General features: G+C 39.0%; 1 protein-coding gene across 2 annotated transcripts in view; it reads left to right on the forward strand.

Moving 5' to 3' along the window:
• The window catches only part of LOC128702590 (WD repeat and SOCS box-containing protein 1-like), a 484,629-nt gene that overhangs the window by 366,920 nt on the left and 102,390 nt on the right, over positions 1–15,319 (forward strand). For both annotated transcript variants that reach the window (XM_070105233.1, XM_070105234.1), the window contains 2 exons: positions 2,908–3,134; positions 14,549–14,658. In XM_070105233.1, the coding sequence (XP_069961334.1) occupies positions 2,908–3,134; positions 14,549–14,658 (337 nt within the window). The remainder of the gene's footprint in view (positions 1–2,907; positions 3,135–14,548; positions 14,659–15,319) is intronic.

Here is a 15,319-nt window from a genome sequence, read left to right on the forward strand (position 1 = left end):
CCACTGTATTACTCTGTGTTTGTGTCTCCCATTTCTTGTACTGGTGCTCCTCACTTTACGATCTGACTTACGATATTTCAACTTTACTGTAGTGCAATGACAGTGTGCACTCAGTAGTCATCAAACTTTGAATTTTGATTTGTTCCAGTGTAATTGTTTTTATACTAATCTGTGATTAGTAAAAAAAAAATTACATGAGTGGAGTAAAGTAGTTTTTATGATTTGACGTGCTGTTGGAGTGTGAGCAAAGTATCGTTAACCACCAAGGCAGGGTGGCCCAAAAAGAAAAACATCATCATTCACTCCATCACTGTCTTGCCAGAGGTGCACTTACACTACAGTTATAAAACTGCAACATTAACACCCATCCTTCAGAGTGCAGACACTGTACTTCCCACCTCCAGGACTCAAGTTTGGCCTGCCGGTTTCCCTGAACCCCTTAATAAGTGTTACCTTGTTCACTCTCCAACAGCATGTCAAGTCCTAAAAACATTTGTCTCCGATCTAACATGCTCACACATGCTTGCTGGAAGTCCAAGCTCCTCACACATAAAACCTCCTTTACCCTTCCCTCTCCAGTCTTTCCCAGGCTGACCCCTGCCCTGCCTTCCCTCCACTGCATATATATATATATGCACCCCAAGTCATTCTACTTCATTCCATTCTTTCTAAATACCGAACCACCTCAACAACTCCTCCTCAGCCCTATGGATAATACATTTTAGTAACTCCACACCTCCTAATTCCAAACCACGGATTCTCTACATTATATTCACACCACACATTGCCCTCAAACACAACATCTCCAATGCCTCCAGCCTTCTCCTTGTTGCAACATTCACCACCCATGCTTCACACCCATTTAAGACTGTTGGTACAACTATACTCTCATACATTCACCTTTTTGCTTCCATTGATAATGTTCTTTCTCTCCACAAACTCCCCAGTGCACCAATCACCTTTTTCCCCTTATCAGTTCTATGAGTCCCCTCTTTTTCATAGACCCATCCACTGACACATCCACTCCCAAATATCTGAATACATTCACCTCTTCCATACTCTCTCACTCCAATCTGATATCCAATGTTTTGTTACCTAAATTTTTTATCCTCAACATCTTACTGTTTCCTATAATCACCTTTAATTTCCTTGTAAAGAGAAACTGTGACAACTCCCTTTTGGTGTTAGATCACTTATCATTTAACTCCACACCTCTTGCCAACACCCGAGCATTCACTTCTCTTACAACCCCATCTATAAATATATTGAACAACCACGGTGACATCACACTTCTTCAATAAAGGTAAAAGTGAAGTTAAATGTTCATTTATCCATTTCATTAGTCCTTTATATTTATTTCTTATTGTTTTCTGTATATGAAACTATAGTTATTCTCTATAAAATGTATTTTTTGTTAATACTTTTGGGTGTCTGGAATGGATTTATTGGATTTATGTTACTTCTTATGGGAAGTATTGCTTCAATTTTCATCGAATTCGGTTTTCGTCAGACTTTCTGGAATGAATTAATGACGATAACCGAGGTACTCAAACAAGGCTCAGCACTTGACCAAACAGACACGACCTGCCAGAAATTTGCAGAAAAAAGCTGCTCTTTGCCGATGACACTGTGCTCTTGGGAGATTCTGAAGAGAAGTTGCAGAGATTGGTGGATGAATTTGGTAGGGTGTGCAAAAGAAGAAAATTAAAGGTGAATACAGGAAAGAGTAAGGTTATGAGGATAACAAAAAGATTAGGTGATGAAAGATTGAATATCAGATTGGAGGGAGAGAGTATGGAGGAGGTGAACGTATTCAGATATTTGGGAGTGGACGTGTCAGCGGATGGGTCTATGAAAGATGAGGTGAATCATAGAATTGATGAGGGAAAAAGAGTGAGTGGTGCACTTAGGAGTCTGTGGAGACAAAGAACTTTGTCCTTGGAGGCAAAGAGGGGAATGTATGAGAGTATAGTTTTACCAACGCTCTTATATGGGTGTGAAGCGTGGGTGATGAATGTTGCAGCGAGGAGAAGGCTGGAGGCAGTGGAGATGTCATGTCTGAGGGCAATGTGTGGTGTGAATATAATGCAGAGAATTCGTAGTTTGGAAGTTAGGAGGAGGTGCGGGATTACCAAAACTGTTGTCCAGAGGGCTGAGGAAGGGTTGTTGAGGTGGTTCGGACATGTAGAGAGAATGGAGCGAAACAGAATGACTTCAAGAGTGTATCAGTCTGTAGTGGAAGGAAGGCGGGGTAGGGGTCGGCCTAGGAAGGGTTGGAGGGAGGGGGTAAAGGAGGTTTTGTGTGCGAGGGGCTTGGACTTCCAGCAGGCATGCGTGAGCGTGTTTGATAGGAGTGAATGGAGACAAATGGTTTTTAATACTTGACGTGCTGTTGGAGTGTGAGCAAAGTAACATTTATGAAGGGATTCAGGGAAACCGGCAGGCCGGACTTGAGTCCTGGAGATGGGAAGTACAGTGCCTGCACTCTGAAGGAGGGGTGTTAATGTTGCAGTTTAAAAACTGTAGTGTAAAGCACCCTTCTGGCAAGACAGTGATGGAGTGAATGATGGTGAAAGTTTTTCTTTTTCGGGCCACCCTGCCTTGGTTGGAATCGGCCAGTGTGATAATAAAAAAAAAAAATTGTATAAATAAGTCATCATGTGGCCTATGAAGATTAGTATAACAGCCAACCAAAAAGAAAACTGGCTGGGAAAAATTTGTTCAATACTCGAACAGATTGGCACTCGAGCAGCCTTCTGGAATGAATTAAGTTTGAGTACCAAGGTTCTACTGTATATATATGAAGCTGTATCAGCAAAATATGTTGTCCTAATAAAGATATATTCCTTCAGTCTCTCTATCAACAAGACATGGAAGGTGCTCACTGATGTTCTTTTGTTCTTGCAGACAATCGGAGCACAACGCAGACCAAGAAGGTTATGAAGTATTTGCCGAGAAAGTGAGCATTGATGCTGGCTTCCCCGTCACCAGTCTGGCCTTTGGCACTGGCACTCCAGAGCAAGACCTGGTGCCAGTGAAGAGAGAGTACTGGACCCGTTTTGACTTCTCCAAGGATCTGATCCTTGCAACTGGTCACAGCAATGGGCGCATTAGGATCTGGGATCCATATACAGGTACATAGATATGTCTGTTCTCACCCATGTATGTAATAACTTAGTTGCAGTAACCCAGTTGTAATAATTAGGTTAGGTTAACCCAGTTGTAATAATTAGGTTAGGTTAACCCAGTTGTAATAATTAGGTTAGGTTAACCCAGTTGTAATAGGTTGGTTAGGTTATTTCCTCGCAAAGCTTATAATGTCTGGTTTACATATTACAAAATATTAATTGCAAAAACAGCCACTAGCATGCCTAGGCATTTCAGGCAGACTAATATGTATTAATTCTTACTGACTATATTGTCACAGGTTATGGAGCGGTACATTTTAATATTCCTAATTGCATATTGATATACATGTTAGGTAATTAATAAGATTATCATTAATAAACTTTGTAATAGTGAGGTAGTACAAAACATATAACAGTACAGTGGACCCCCGCATAACGATCACCTCCGAATGCCACCAATTATGTAAGTGTATTTATGTAAGCGCGTTTGTACGTGTATGTTTGGGGGTCTGAAATGGACTAATCTACTTCACAATATTCCTTATGGGAACAAATTCGGTCAGTACTGGCACCTGAACATATTTCTGGAGTGAAAAAATATCGTTAACCGGGGATCCACAGTATTACAGTTAGTAAAATTAGTAATGGGAATGATTTTATCTCGGTATAATACACTGTTTCTATAAAACTTCCTTTGTAGGCAAGAGTATTTCAGGCTAACTTAGGACTAACTTAAGATTAATCAGGCATTAACTGTATTAGGAATTTATGTTTACATTCATTTGAGCGAGTGTAAGTGTAAAATGAGGAGAATTACAGATGCTGAGAATAAGTCTGTTTTGTTTTGGATGTGTTCACCATACAGAAAAAAAAGTGTGATTTTTTCATGTTAGCTGATGATGGGGTGTGTTAGGGAGATAAGATGTTTTTTAACAATAGGTTGGAAAATGTGGGTGAGTCTGTGGTTCTAGTGATTTCAGGCAGGGAGTTCCAGATTTTTAGCCATTTTATGTACATTGGGTTATTGAAGAGGTTTAGCTGGTCACGAGGAATGTCGTAGAGACTTTTGTGTCTGGTATTGTCTATGGGTCCTGTTGCACTTATCAAGAAAGTGTTTTAGTTCGGGGTTAATATTTGAATTTATGGTTCTGTAAATGTGGGTTGCACAGTAGTAAGTGTGAATGTTCTCTACATTGAGTAGGTTTAGGCCTTTAAAGAGTGGGGGGGGGTTGTCTAGCATTGGATTGATGATAATTCTTACTGCGGCTTTTTGTTGGGTTATTATTGGCTTTAGGTGTGTTGCTGCTGTTGATCCCCAGGCACAAATAGCATAGGTGAGGTAGGGAGAGATGAATGAATATTATAATATAAATAGGGCTGATTGTGATACATATTAATGTATCATTGAGAGGATCCCAACTGTTTTGGATACTTTTTGTGTTACGTGTTGGATATGGGTGTTCAATTTTGAGTTGCAGTCAAGGTGCTGACCCAGGAATTTGCCCTCATTATGTTTAGCAATAAGAATGTTGTCAATCACCATGTTCAGCTGGGCACCACCTGTTCTGTTCCCAAACATAATGTAGAAGGTTTTGTCAGTATTAAGTGTAAGGTTATTGATAATCATCCTGGTCAATATTTTTGCTAGTTGTAATAACCAAGTCGTAATAATCTAGTTGTAATAGCCTACTTGTAATAACCAGTTGTAATAGCCTAGTTGTAATAGCCCAGTTGTAATAACCCAGCTGTAATAGCCCTGGTGTAATAGCTTAGTTGTAGTTACTGGAGCGGAGTTATGCTGGTGGTGTCCCATGTAGTTACTGGAGTGGTGTTATACTGGTGGTGTCCCATGTAGTTATTGGAGCGAAGTTATGCTGGTAGTGTCCCATGTAGTTATTGGAGCGAAGTTATGCTGGTGGTGTCCCATGTAGTTACTGGAGTGAAGATATGCTCGTTGTGTCCCATGTAGTTACTGGAGCGGAGTTATGCTGGTGGTGTCCCATGTAGTTACTGGAGCAAAGTTATGCTGGTTGTGTCCCATGTAGTTACTGGAGCAAAGTTATGCTGGTTGTGTCCCATGTAGTTCCTGGAGCAAAGTTATGCTGGTTGTGTCCCATGTAGTTACTGGAGCAGAGTTATGCTGGTTGTGTCCCATGTAGTTACTGGAGCAGAGTTATGCTGGTGGTGTCCCATGTAGTTACTGGAGTGGAGTCATGCTGTTGGTGTCCCATGTAGTTGCTGGAGCGGAGTTATGCTGGTTTTGTCCCATGTAGTTACTGGAGCAAAGCTATGCTGGTGGTGTCCCATGTAGCTACTGGAGTGGAGTTATGCTGTTGGTGTCCCATGTAGTTACTGGAGTGGTGTTATACTGGTGGTGTCCCATGTAGTTACTGGAGTGGAGTTATGCTGGTGGTGTCCCATGTAGATACTGGAGCAGAGTTATGCTGTGCAAGAAAGGTATAAAATACCGACAATATGAAAGTTAAGACACATGTGCAACATCTGGAAATCTTTATTGTAGATGTTTCGCCATCCAGTATCTTTATCAATACAGATTCTAGGACATAATTAGAAGACAGTAGAACTATATACAAAAGATGAGGTAATCAGTCCCTCAGCCTTGGAGTTAGTGTTCACAGCATCATGGTGGTGGAGAATCTGAAGCAAAGGCAAGGAGACTGGTGGTTATATAGGCGTCATTGGATAGGGGCATGTAGCAGACGAGGGCATAGTCATTGGTTGGTGGGATTCCCCAGTGGAAGTAGGTCCTACCCAAAGGGATGGGTTGGTTGTAGTAGCCATGAAGAAGGTCTTGTAGATGTCCTCTGAATCAAGATTCCATGATGTTGCAGTGTCTGACAAGTGTCCACCAACCAGTGACTATGCCCTCATCTGCTACACGTCCCTATCCACTTACGCCTATATAGCCACCAGTCTTCTTGCCTTTGCTTCAGATTCTCCACCACCATGTTGCTGTGAACACTAACTCCAAGGCTGAGGGACTGATTACCTCATCTTTTGTATATTAAATCAAATCAAATCAAGTTTATTCTCTATAAGGATTACAATGCTGAGTTTACAGAATTTGGTTATTGTGTGGTTTACATGTAGTAAAATGCTAATTACAGAGGGGGCCACTAGAACACCTAGCATGGCTAGGCATTTCGGGCAGACTTAGATTAATTCTTAACTTTAATATATTACAAATTATGAGGTAATTTGGTATTATGACTAAGTGACTAAATACTAGTTTGTGAGTTTAGCAATGTGAATGATTTTGTTTTGGCACTATACATAGTTTCAGTATTGGAGTATCACAGGCAAACTTATGACTAGTTAGAATTCATTATTTTAAGATTAAGATTGATATTTCTGTGTTTATGGTCAAATGGGTGAGTGAGTGTAAGTGTGAACCACCAGGTGGTATTCGTGTAGTTAGTTGACGGGGTGTATCAGGAAGATAAGATGCTTTCTAATGGTAGTTTTGAAGGTGATGAATGTGTCTGCAGTTCTAGAGTTTTCAGGTAGGGTGTTCCAGATATAAGGGCCTTTGACATACATTGAATTTTTGTAAAGGTTTAGTCGGACATGGGGAATGTCGTAGAGATGTTTGTGTCTGGTGTTATGCCTGTGGGTTCTGTCACAACTATCAAGAAAGCATTTTAGGCCAAGGTTAATATTGGAATTTAAGGTCCTGTAGATGTAGATTGCACAGTAGTAAGTGTGGATGTACTGAACAGGGAGTAAGTTTAGATCTATGAAGAGTGGGAGGGTCTGTTGCCAGGGATGAGATTTAGTGATTATTCTTACTGCAGCTTTTTGTTGGGTTATTATTGGCTTTAGGCGTGTTGCTGCAGTTGATCCCCAAGCAAAAATAGCATAGGTGAGGTATGGATAAATAAGTGAGTGGTATAGCGTGAGAAGGGCATTTTGCGGCACGTAGTATCGTATCTTGGAGAGGATCCCAACCGTTTTGGATAATTTTTTGGTTATGTGTTGGATATGGGTGCTGAAATTCAGGTTGTTGTCAAGGTATAGGCCTAGGAATTTGCCCTCATTATGTCTGGCAATTAGAGTGATATCAATCTTAATGTTAATTTGTGCATCTCCTGCTCTGCTACCAAACATAATATAGTAGGTTTTGTCACTGTTAAGCATAAGTTTATTGGCTGTCATCCAAGTCGATATTTTGAGCAGCTCCTCATTAACAATGGTGTTGAGGGTGGCAAGATTAGGGTGAGATGACATAAGTCGTGTCATCAGCAATGAGAATGGGGTTCAGGTGTTGGGATACGTTTGGAAGATCATTGATGTATATGAGGAAGAGCAGGGGACCAAGGACACTTCCCTGCAGAACTCAAGTATCAAGTGGCCGTGTTGATGATGCTGTGTCTTTAATGGTGACATACTGATACCTATTAGTAAGGTAGGATTTGAAATATGCAAGCGCATGGCCTCTTATACCATAATGGTCAAGTTTGTGGAGTAGGATGCCGTGGTCTACTGTGTCAAAAGCTTTTCTTAGGTCAATAAAATTTCCTAGTGGATATTCCTTATTTTCCAATGCTGTGTAAAGCAGATCTAACATTTTTATGATTGCATCATTAGTGCTTTTATTTTTCCTGAATCCAAATTGGCAGGGGTTGAGTATTTTGGATAGCAATGGTAAGTTTGATATTGGCCTATAGCTGTTTAAATCTGTAGGGTCACCACCTTTATGTATTGGTGTAACCCTTCCTGTCTTGAGTAGTTTCGGGAAGGTGCTAGTTTCTAGTGACTTGTTAAAAAGTAATGAAATAGCATGCGACAGGACATGGGCAGCTCGCTTGTACAATAAAGGTGGGACATGAGACAGATTCCCCGAGTTATTTTTAAGTGACTTTATAATCTCGGTGACTTCCGTGGGCTCAGTTGGTACAAGATAGAAGGAATTTGGGAAATTCCCATCTAGGTAGTCCCCGGCATGGGCATTGGTACGTGGGATTTTATTGGCGAGATTAGATCCTAAGGTTGAGAAGAAGTCGTTTATCTTGTTAGCTGTGTCAGTGGGATGCAATGGTGTCTCATTAGGTTTAGTTAGGACAATATTCTTGTTTTTTTTTCAGTTTGTGGGTCCCTAGAAACTGAGAGTGTTTTCCAGGTCTTTGTTATATATCTCCTCTAGTGTCTGTGAATCTACTGGAGTAGTATAGTTGTTTGGCTTTCTTTATTACTTTGGTGAGAACTGATGAATAGTGTTTAAGAATATCTTTGTGTATTAAGCCCTGTCTATATTGCTTTTCAGATTGGTGTTTCTTATCAATGGATTTCAGAATGGTGCTGGTTAGCCATGGGCAACCAAGCTGTTTATTTGTGATCTGTTTCGTTTTTATAGGACAATGTTTGTTGTATAGTCTAAGTAATTTGATAAGAAAAATGTCTGTCCAGTCATCAATACCATTGGCCTTGGAGAATTCTGTAGGCCAGTTAACAGTCTCTAGGTCAGCTGTGAAATTCTTTATTGAGGCCTCGTCATGGAGTCTAAATGAAATTTTGTTATATTCCAGTGGTGGTTTACTAATGTTTGTCAAGAGGAAGGTAGGGTAGTGGTCTGTAGTGCTGTCTGTGATTATCCCTGATTTAAGGGGGGCTAGTATATTGGTCCATATGTGGTCTATTATGGTTGCACTTGTCTCAGTGAGCCTGGTTGGTTTAGTTATTGTTGGTATGAGAAGTGTGTTGTTCATATTGTTGATGAAATCAGTTAGTCTGATCATCTGGTAGGCCAAGGTTGATATTGAAGTCTCCAGCTAAGAGAAGGTGGTGCTTGTTCATATGTCTGTTTGTTATTAGTGCCTTTAATTTCTCACTGAAATTTTGGATGTTTGTGTGAGGTATCCGGTAAATGGCACCGATTGTTATAGGCGTTTTAAGGTTTTTAACAGTAAAATTAGCAAAAATGTATTCCCCATATTCATCACTAAAGCAAGTGGTGCTAATACAAGATAGCTGGTTAGAGTAATAGATTGCAATACCACCCCCAACTGCAGTTGTGGATTGCTGTGTATCCTGGTAGAGGGTAGATATCTATTGTGTCCTGCTTAAGCCAGGTCTCAGTAAGAATAATGCAGGAGAAGTGTGTCTTTAGCGACTCAAGGAGTGCCAGGAGGTCATCATAGTGTTTGCTTAAGGACCTGATGTTGTAGTTAAGTACTGATAGACTTTTAGCATTGTTTAGGATAGTGCTGGCTTGTGATGCTGTGTAATAAAGGCAGTTACTTTCCAATAGGTTTTGATTGGGTGTCAGATTATGGAGGTTTAGATCAGGGTCAACGTGATCAATCATCTTCTAGGTTTAAATTGTGGTTATTTATATCCTGAGTTGTGTGTTGAGTTCTAGTACTGATATCTGTAGTGGTGGGAAGTTTGGACAAGTATATAGCTAAAGCATTTTGGTCATATGGAGTATAGTCACTAATACACATGATGAAGTTGAAACACAAATAACCCGCACATAGAAGAGAGGAGCTTACGACGACGTTTTGGTCCGACTTGGACCATTTACGAAGTCACACTGTGTGACAGTGTGACTTTGTAAATGGTCCAAGTCGGACCGAAACGTCGTCGTAAGCTCCTCTCTTCTATGTGCGGGTTATTTGTGTATTGTTCCAGTCACGGTATTGTGCCTTTTTTTGTTATATTGAAGTTGATGTTGTCTATGTGTTGTGCTAGAATGAGCTAAAGTACAGCTATGTATAAACTAATAATATAAAAATACGTATTAAAAATAGCACCAGACTCTCACTAGTAATTGCACTAAGGTCTAATAAAATGACTTTGGTATTGTCTATGTATTGAGCTAGAATGAGCTATAGTACAACTAGGTTTAATCTATTATTATTATTATTATTAACACACTGGCCGATTCCCACCAAGGCAGGGTGGCCCGAAAGAGAAAAACTTTCACCATCATTCACTCCATCACTGTCTTGCCAGAAGGGTGCTTTACACTACAGTTTTTAAACTGCAACATTAACACCCCTCCTTCAGAGTGCAGGCACTGTACTTCCCATCTCCAGGACTCAAGTCCGGCTTGCCGGTTTCCCTGAACCCCTTCATAAATGTTACTTTGCTCACACTCCAACAGCACGTCAAGCATTAAAAACCATTTGTCTCCATTCACTCCTATCAAGGTTTAATCTAATAATATAAAAAAGGCACAAAATTCTTAATTGCAATTGCACTAAGGTGTTATATAAGTTGTTTACAAGAACTAGAGTATAACTAGATTTAAATTGACAAGATAAAATACACAAGTTAAGGCAGCAAAAGAATAAAAAAAAATGATAAAAATAAAAATGTCAATGACTTGGTTATAATATGTTAGTAAGATGGTAGACAGGATAATATAAAAGTTGTAGTTGAAAATACTAGTTTAAAAAAAAATTTGGTTAAGAAAAGTAAAATAAAGTTGGGTGATAAAGTCTAAAATTGAATAAAAAGTTTATAATAAAATTGGGTAATAAGCTTTACAAATAAAGAAGGGCAATAATAAAATTTTAAAATAAACAGAGCAATAAAGTGTAAAGTAAAACTGGGCAAGTAAAGACTGGGTAATTAACTCTAGATTAGAATAGTGCTATAATAAGATGAAAAGTTTACAATAAGGTTGGGCACTAAAGTATACAATAAAAATGGGCAATAATAGAAGTTTACAATAAGATTGGTCAATATAGTTTAACCCCTTCAGGGTCCGAGGCCAAAATCTGAAGTGGTGCACCAGTGTCCAAGAATTTAAAAAAAAAAAAAAATTTTTCTTATGAAATGGTAGAGAATCTTTTTATGAAGGTAATAAAACAAAAAGTACGAAATTTGATGGAAAATTGACGAAATTATGGTCTCACGAATTTTGATGTGTCAGCGATATTTACGAATTGGCGATTTTGCCGACTTTGACTCCCGTTTTAGGCCAATTATATTATTCCAGTTGACCAAATTCTTAGCTATTTCACTAGTATTACTTCTATTCTATCGACTGAGCACAAGAAATCGCCAAGTCAACTGATTCAACTACAAAATAAAGTGATCAGAAATTGTTAATTTGGCCAATTTAACACAAAGTTCAAAATATTCCAATTTCAAAATAGGCTCCAGAATAAACAATGTAGGCATTCCTGGAACTAAACTAACATTTCCTCTGTTCATTAGTTATTTTTTGAGGCTTTACAAATAAATTCCATTTTAATTTTTTATTCACATAATGAATTTTTATTCACACCAAAAAATAGAAGATTTACTGTTATGCAATATTGTAATAATTGTATAAATATCATCACCATATTTGTGAATGTATATTAGACCCACCAGCTGACGTGTATTAGACGTGTGAGGTCGTTTGTTTACTCTTGAACATCAGCAAAAATTTAACATTTTCGCTACTTTGAGCTCAGTTTCAAGCCATTTCCAGTGCTAAAACCAATCAAAATCATCTCAATTTCTGTAATATGTCATCCATTCTATCAAATGAGACCAAGAAATTGCAAATACAACTATAAAAAACATACGAAAAAACACTGCAGAGTCGCTGTTTTAATCGAAAATCACGGTCTCAGTTTTTTTCCTCTCATTATACACAGTGTGCTGCAGGATTTGTTTTATGTGGTGCACACATACCACATAGATGTATTCTCTCATTTCTAGGCACAAATGTACCACTCACAGTTTATCATAGTGAACTGAGCTCATGGCGTAGATCTACGGTTTGGACCCTGAACGTAAAGCCGTAGATCTATGAGACGGACCCTGAAAGGGTTAAAGTAAAATTGGGCAATAATAGAGATTTTAAAATAAAATTGGGCAATAGAGTATTTCTTAAAGTGAGGTAGAATAATTGAGGACAAGTTATGGTTAGTTTCAAATAAAATAAGATAGAACAGTGAGGTGGTAAGATGTAAAAAAGGAGATAGATTCTGTAGGTATTAAACACAATTAAGACTATGAGGTAGAATGGTCATTGAATACAACAGTGACATTGTTAGGTAAGACACATATGCAACAGTTAGGTATCTTTATTTCGAAACGTTTCGCCTACACAGTAGGCTTCTTCAGTCGAGTACAGAAAACTTGATAGAAGCAGAAGACGTGAAGACAATGTAATCAGTCCATCACCCTTGAAAGTTTTGAGGTGGTCAGTCCCTCAGTCTGGAGAAGAGTATTGTTCCATAGTCTGAAACAATATGGAGTTCAAGTGACAGGATGGAGCCTATATACTGCCAGGAGGCGAGATGAAGGCCATTAGTAGAGGTGAGAATGTAGTCGTTGTGAGGTCAGGTCCCTCTCAAATCCATCCATTCTCACTAGTTGAAGTTGTCCGAGTAGTTTTGTTCTGTACCAAGATACCATTGTGTTGCAGTGTCTGACAGAGTGAACATGGAAATGGTATAAAATACCGACAAGTTGTTAGTTAAGACACATATGCAACAATTACATTCTCACCTCTAGTAATAGCCTTCATCTCACCTCCTGGCGGTATACAAGGCTCCATCCTGACACTTCAACTCCATATTGTTTCAGACTATGGAACAATACTCTTCTCCGGACTGAGGGACTGACCACCTCAAAACTTCAAGGGTGATGGACTGATTACATCGTCTTCATATCTTCTGCTTCTATCAAGTTTTCTGTACTCGACTGAAGAAGCCTATTGTGTAGGCGAAACGTTTCGAAATAAAGATACCTAACTGTTGCATATGTGTCTTACCTAACAACCTGTCGGTATTTTATACCATTTTAATGTTCAACAGAGACATTCAAAAGTAGTTGGGGTATTGGAAATTTAGGGGGGAAAAAATTTTATGACAATATAACACTAAAAGTGAACTGTGGGTATTATCAGCACTTTACTCTGATTCTATATACGTAGTTCTACTGTCTTCTAATTATGTCCTAAAATTTGTATTGATAAAGCCACTGGATGGCAAAACATCTACAATAAAGATACCCAGATGTTGCACATGTGTCTTGACTTTCAGAGTTATGCTGGTGATGTCCCATGTGGTTACTGGAGTGGAGTTATGCTGTTGGTGTCCCATGTAGCTACTGGAGCAGATTTATGCTGGTGGTGTCCCATGTGGTTACTGGAGTGGAGTTATGCTGTTGGTGTCCCATGTAGCTACTGGAGCGGATTTATGCTGGTGGTGTCCCATGTAGTTATCGGAGTGGAGTTATGCTGGTGGTGTCCCATGTAGTTAGTGGAGTGGAGTTATGCTGTTGGTGTCTCATGTAGCTACTGGAGTGGAGTTATGCTGGTGGTGTCCCATGTAGTTACTGGAGTGGAGTTATGCTGGTGGTGTTCCATCTTAATGATGTGGCCATAAAATAATTTTTAAAAATTTCTTGTCATTGAAACTACAGTGGACCCCCGCATAATGATCAGCTCCCAACTCGACCAATTATGTAAGTGTATTTTTGTAAGTGCTTTTGTAGGTGTATTTTTGGGGGTCTGAAACGGACTAATCTAATTCACAATATTTCTTATGGGAACAAATTCGGTTTATAACGGCACCCAAACAGACTTCTGGATTGAAATAATATCGTCATGTGGGGGTCCACTGTACATCCTTTTGTAATTCATTCCATTGATATAGGTTTCGTAGGGTTGAATTACAGCTCCTGGCTATGCCTCTGAACTCTCATTTACAATCTCTCCTCTGCTTACAAACAGATTCAGTTCTGAGCGGTCGTTCATAAGGCCCTTTGTTCGCCAGTCCAAAATATGTACGTATACCATATATTAAACACAGGAAAAATACTGTACACTAGTAAACAAAACTTGTAGTATAAATAAAAAGTTTTATAAGAAAGTTTGTCAATAATATAAATTTAATATAGCAGTGATGGTATTATCGTAAGGTCGCAACACAAATGTTCATACATAGGGGAGTTTCTGTATTGATTTCATTGATATTTATCATTCATGACCCAGTCGTGTGTAGTCTTGAAGCTGTGTATGGTATTTAGTGAGCGAGAGGGACCATCACCTGAAGCGCGCACTATACAAACATACAAGTTAAATTTCTTCTCTTCCATAATGATGTACAATGTCATTATATTTCATTATGTGATGTCACCCCATTTCATAATGACTACTGATGTTTATATGATACTGACCATCCTAGCTAGTCAGCTACTCAGTACATCATTCTAGCTAGTCAAGTACTCAGTTCATCATGCTAACTAGTCAGCTACTTAGTACATCATGCTAGCTAGTCAGCTACTCAGTACATCATGCTAGCTAGTTGGCTACTCAGTACATCATTCTAACTAGTCAACTACTTAGTACATCATGCTAGCTAGTCTTCTACTCCTACTATAAAATATAATTGATTTATTAACAATTTTCAGGCTGGAAGCAATTTTTTAAGGCTCAACTTGACTTGCAGGAAAGTTGTTGCTGGAGTTGACTGACCACATGAAGCCAGTGACTGACCTGGCCTTCGCTCCCGATGGCTCCCTTAGGCTGGTCTCCGCCTCTAAGGACTCCACTGTCAAGGTGCGCACATCGCAGATATACTTTTTGTTTTTGTTTTTAGAGAATGTGGTGTAGATTGGGGCTTTAGGCCTACCTGGAGAGAGGTCGGGGGGAGCGGGGGTTAGCTAGGTCATGATTAGTGTGAATATTAAATCCTGTGAAGTGGTTACATATTTCGAATTATGTGTCATTTTTTGCACGTGATTTGAAGAGTTTGAGGAGAAAAAATACCATTAATTTATTTTGTACCAATCTGAAATTCTCATTACACCTACCATCCGACTTACAACCAAGTTCGGTTCCGAGAAACCGGTCGTAAGTCGAAATGGTCGTAAGTCGAACTTTACTACTGAATATCAACAAAACATTTTTGTAATGACTTTATTTTGTTTTATTTTGGTATTTCATGTTTTACTTTACTTTTTATGTTGTTAGTACTGTATTTTATACTGTAAGGTTTAGGATAAACACTGTGTACAACACAAACAGTTGTTTATTTCCCAGAAATTTGGCATAAAAAACATGGTCGTAAGTCGAGTGGCCGTAAGTCGAGCAGGTCATAAGTCGGATGGTAGGTGTATTTGGATTACAGCCTCTCTTCACATAACAACGGAGTTTCATTCCTAAGACCACATCGGTAAAGGAATTCATCGCTAAGTGAGGAGCATACTATAATGGTAGT

This window comes from Cherax quadricarinatus, chromosome 98 (assembly GCF_038502225.1).
Source record: "Cherax quadricarinatus isolate ZL_2023a chromosome 98, ASM3850222v1, whole genome shotgun sequence".
NCBI lineage: Eukaryota > Metazoa > Arthropoda > Malacostraca > Decapoda > Parastacidae > Cherax > Cherax quadricarinatus.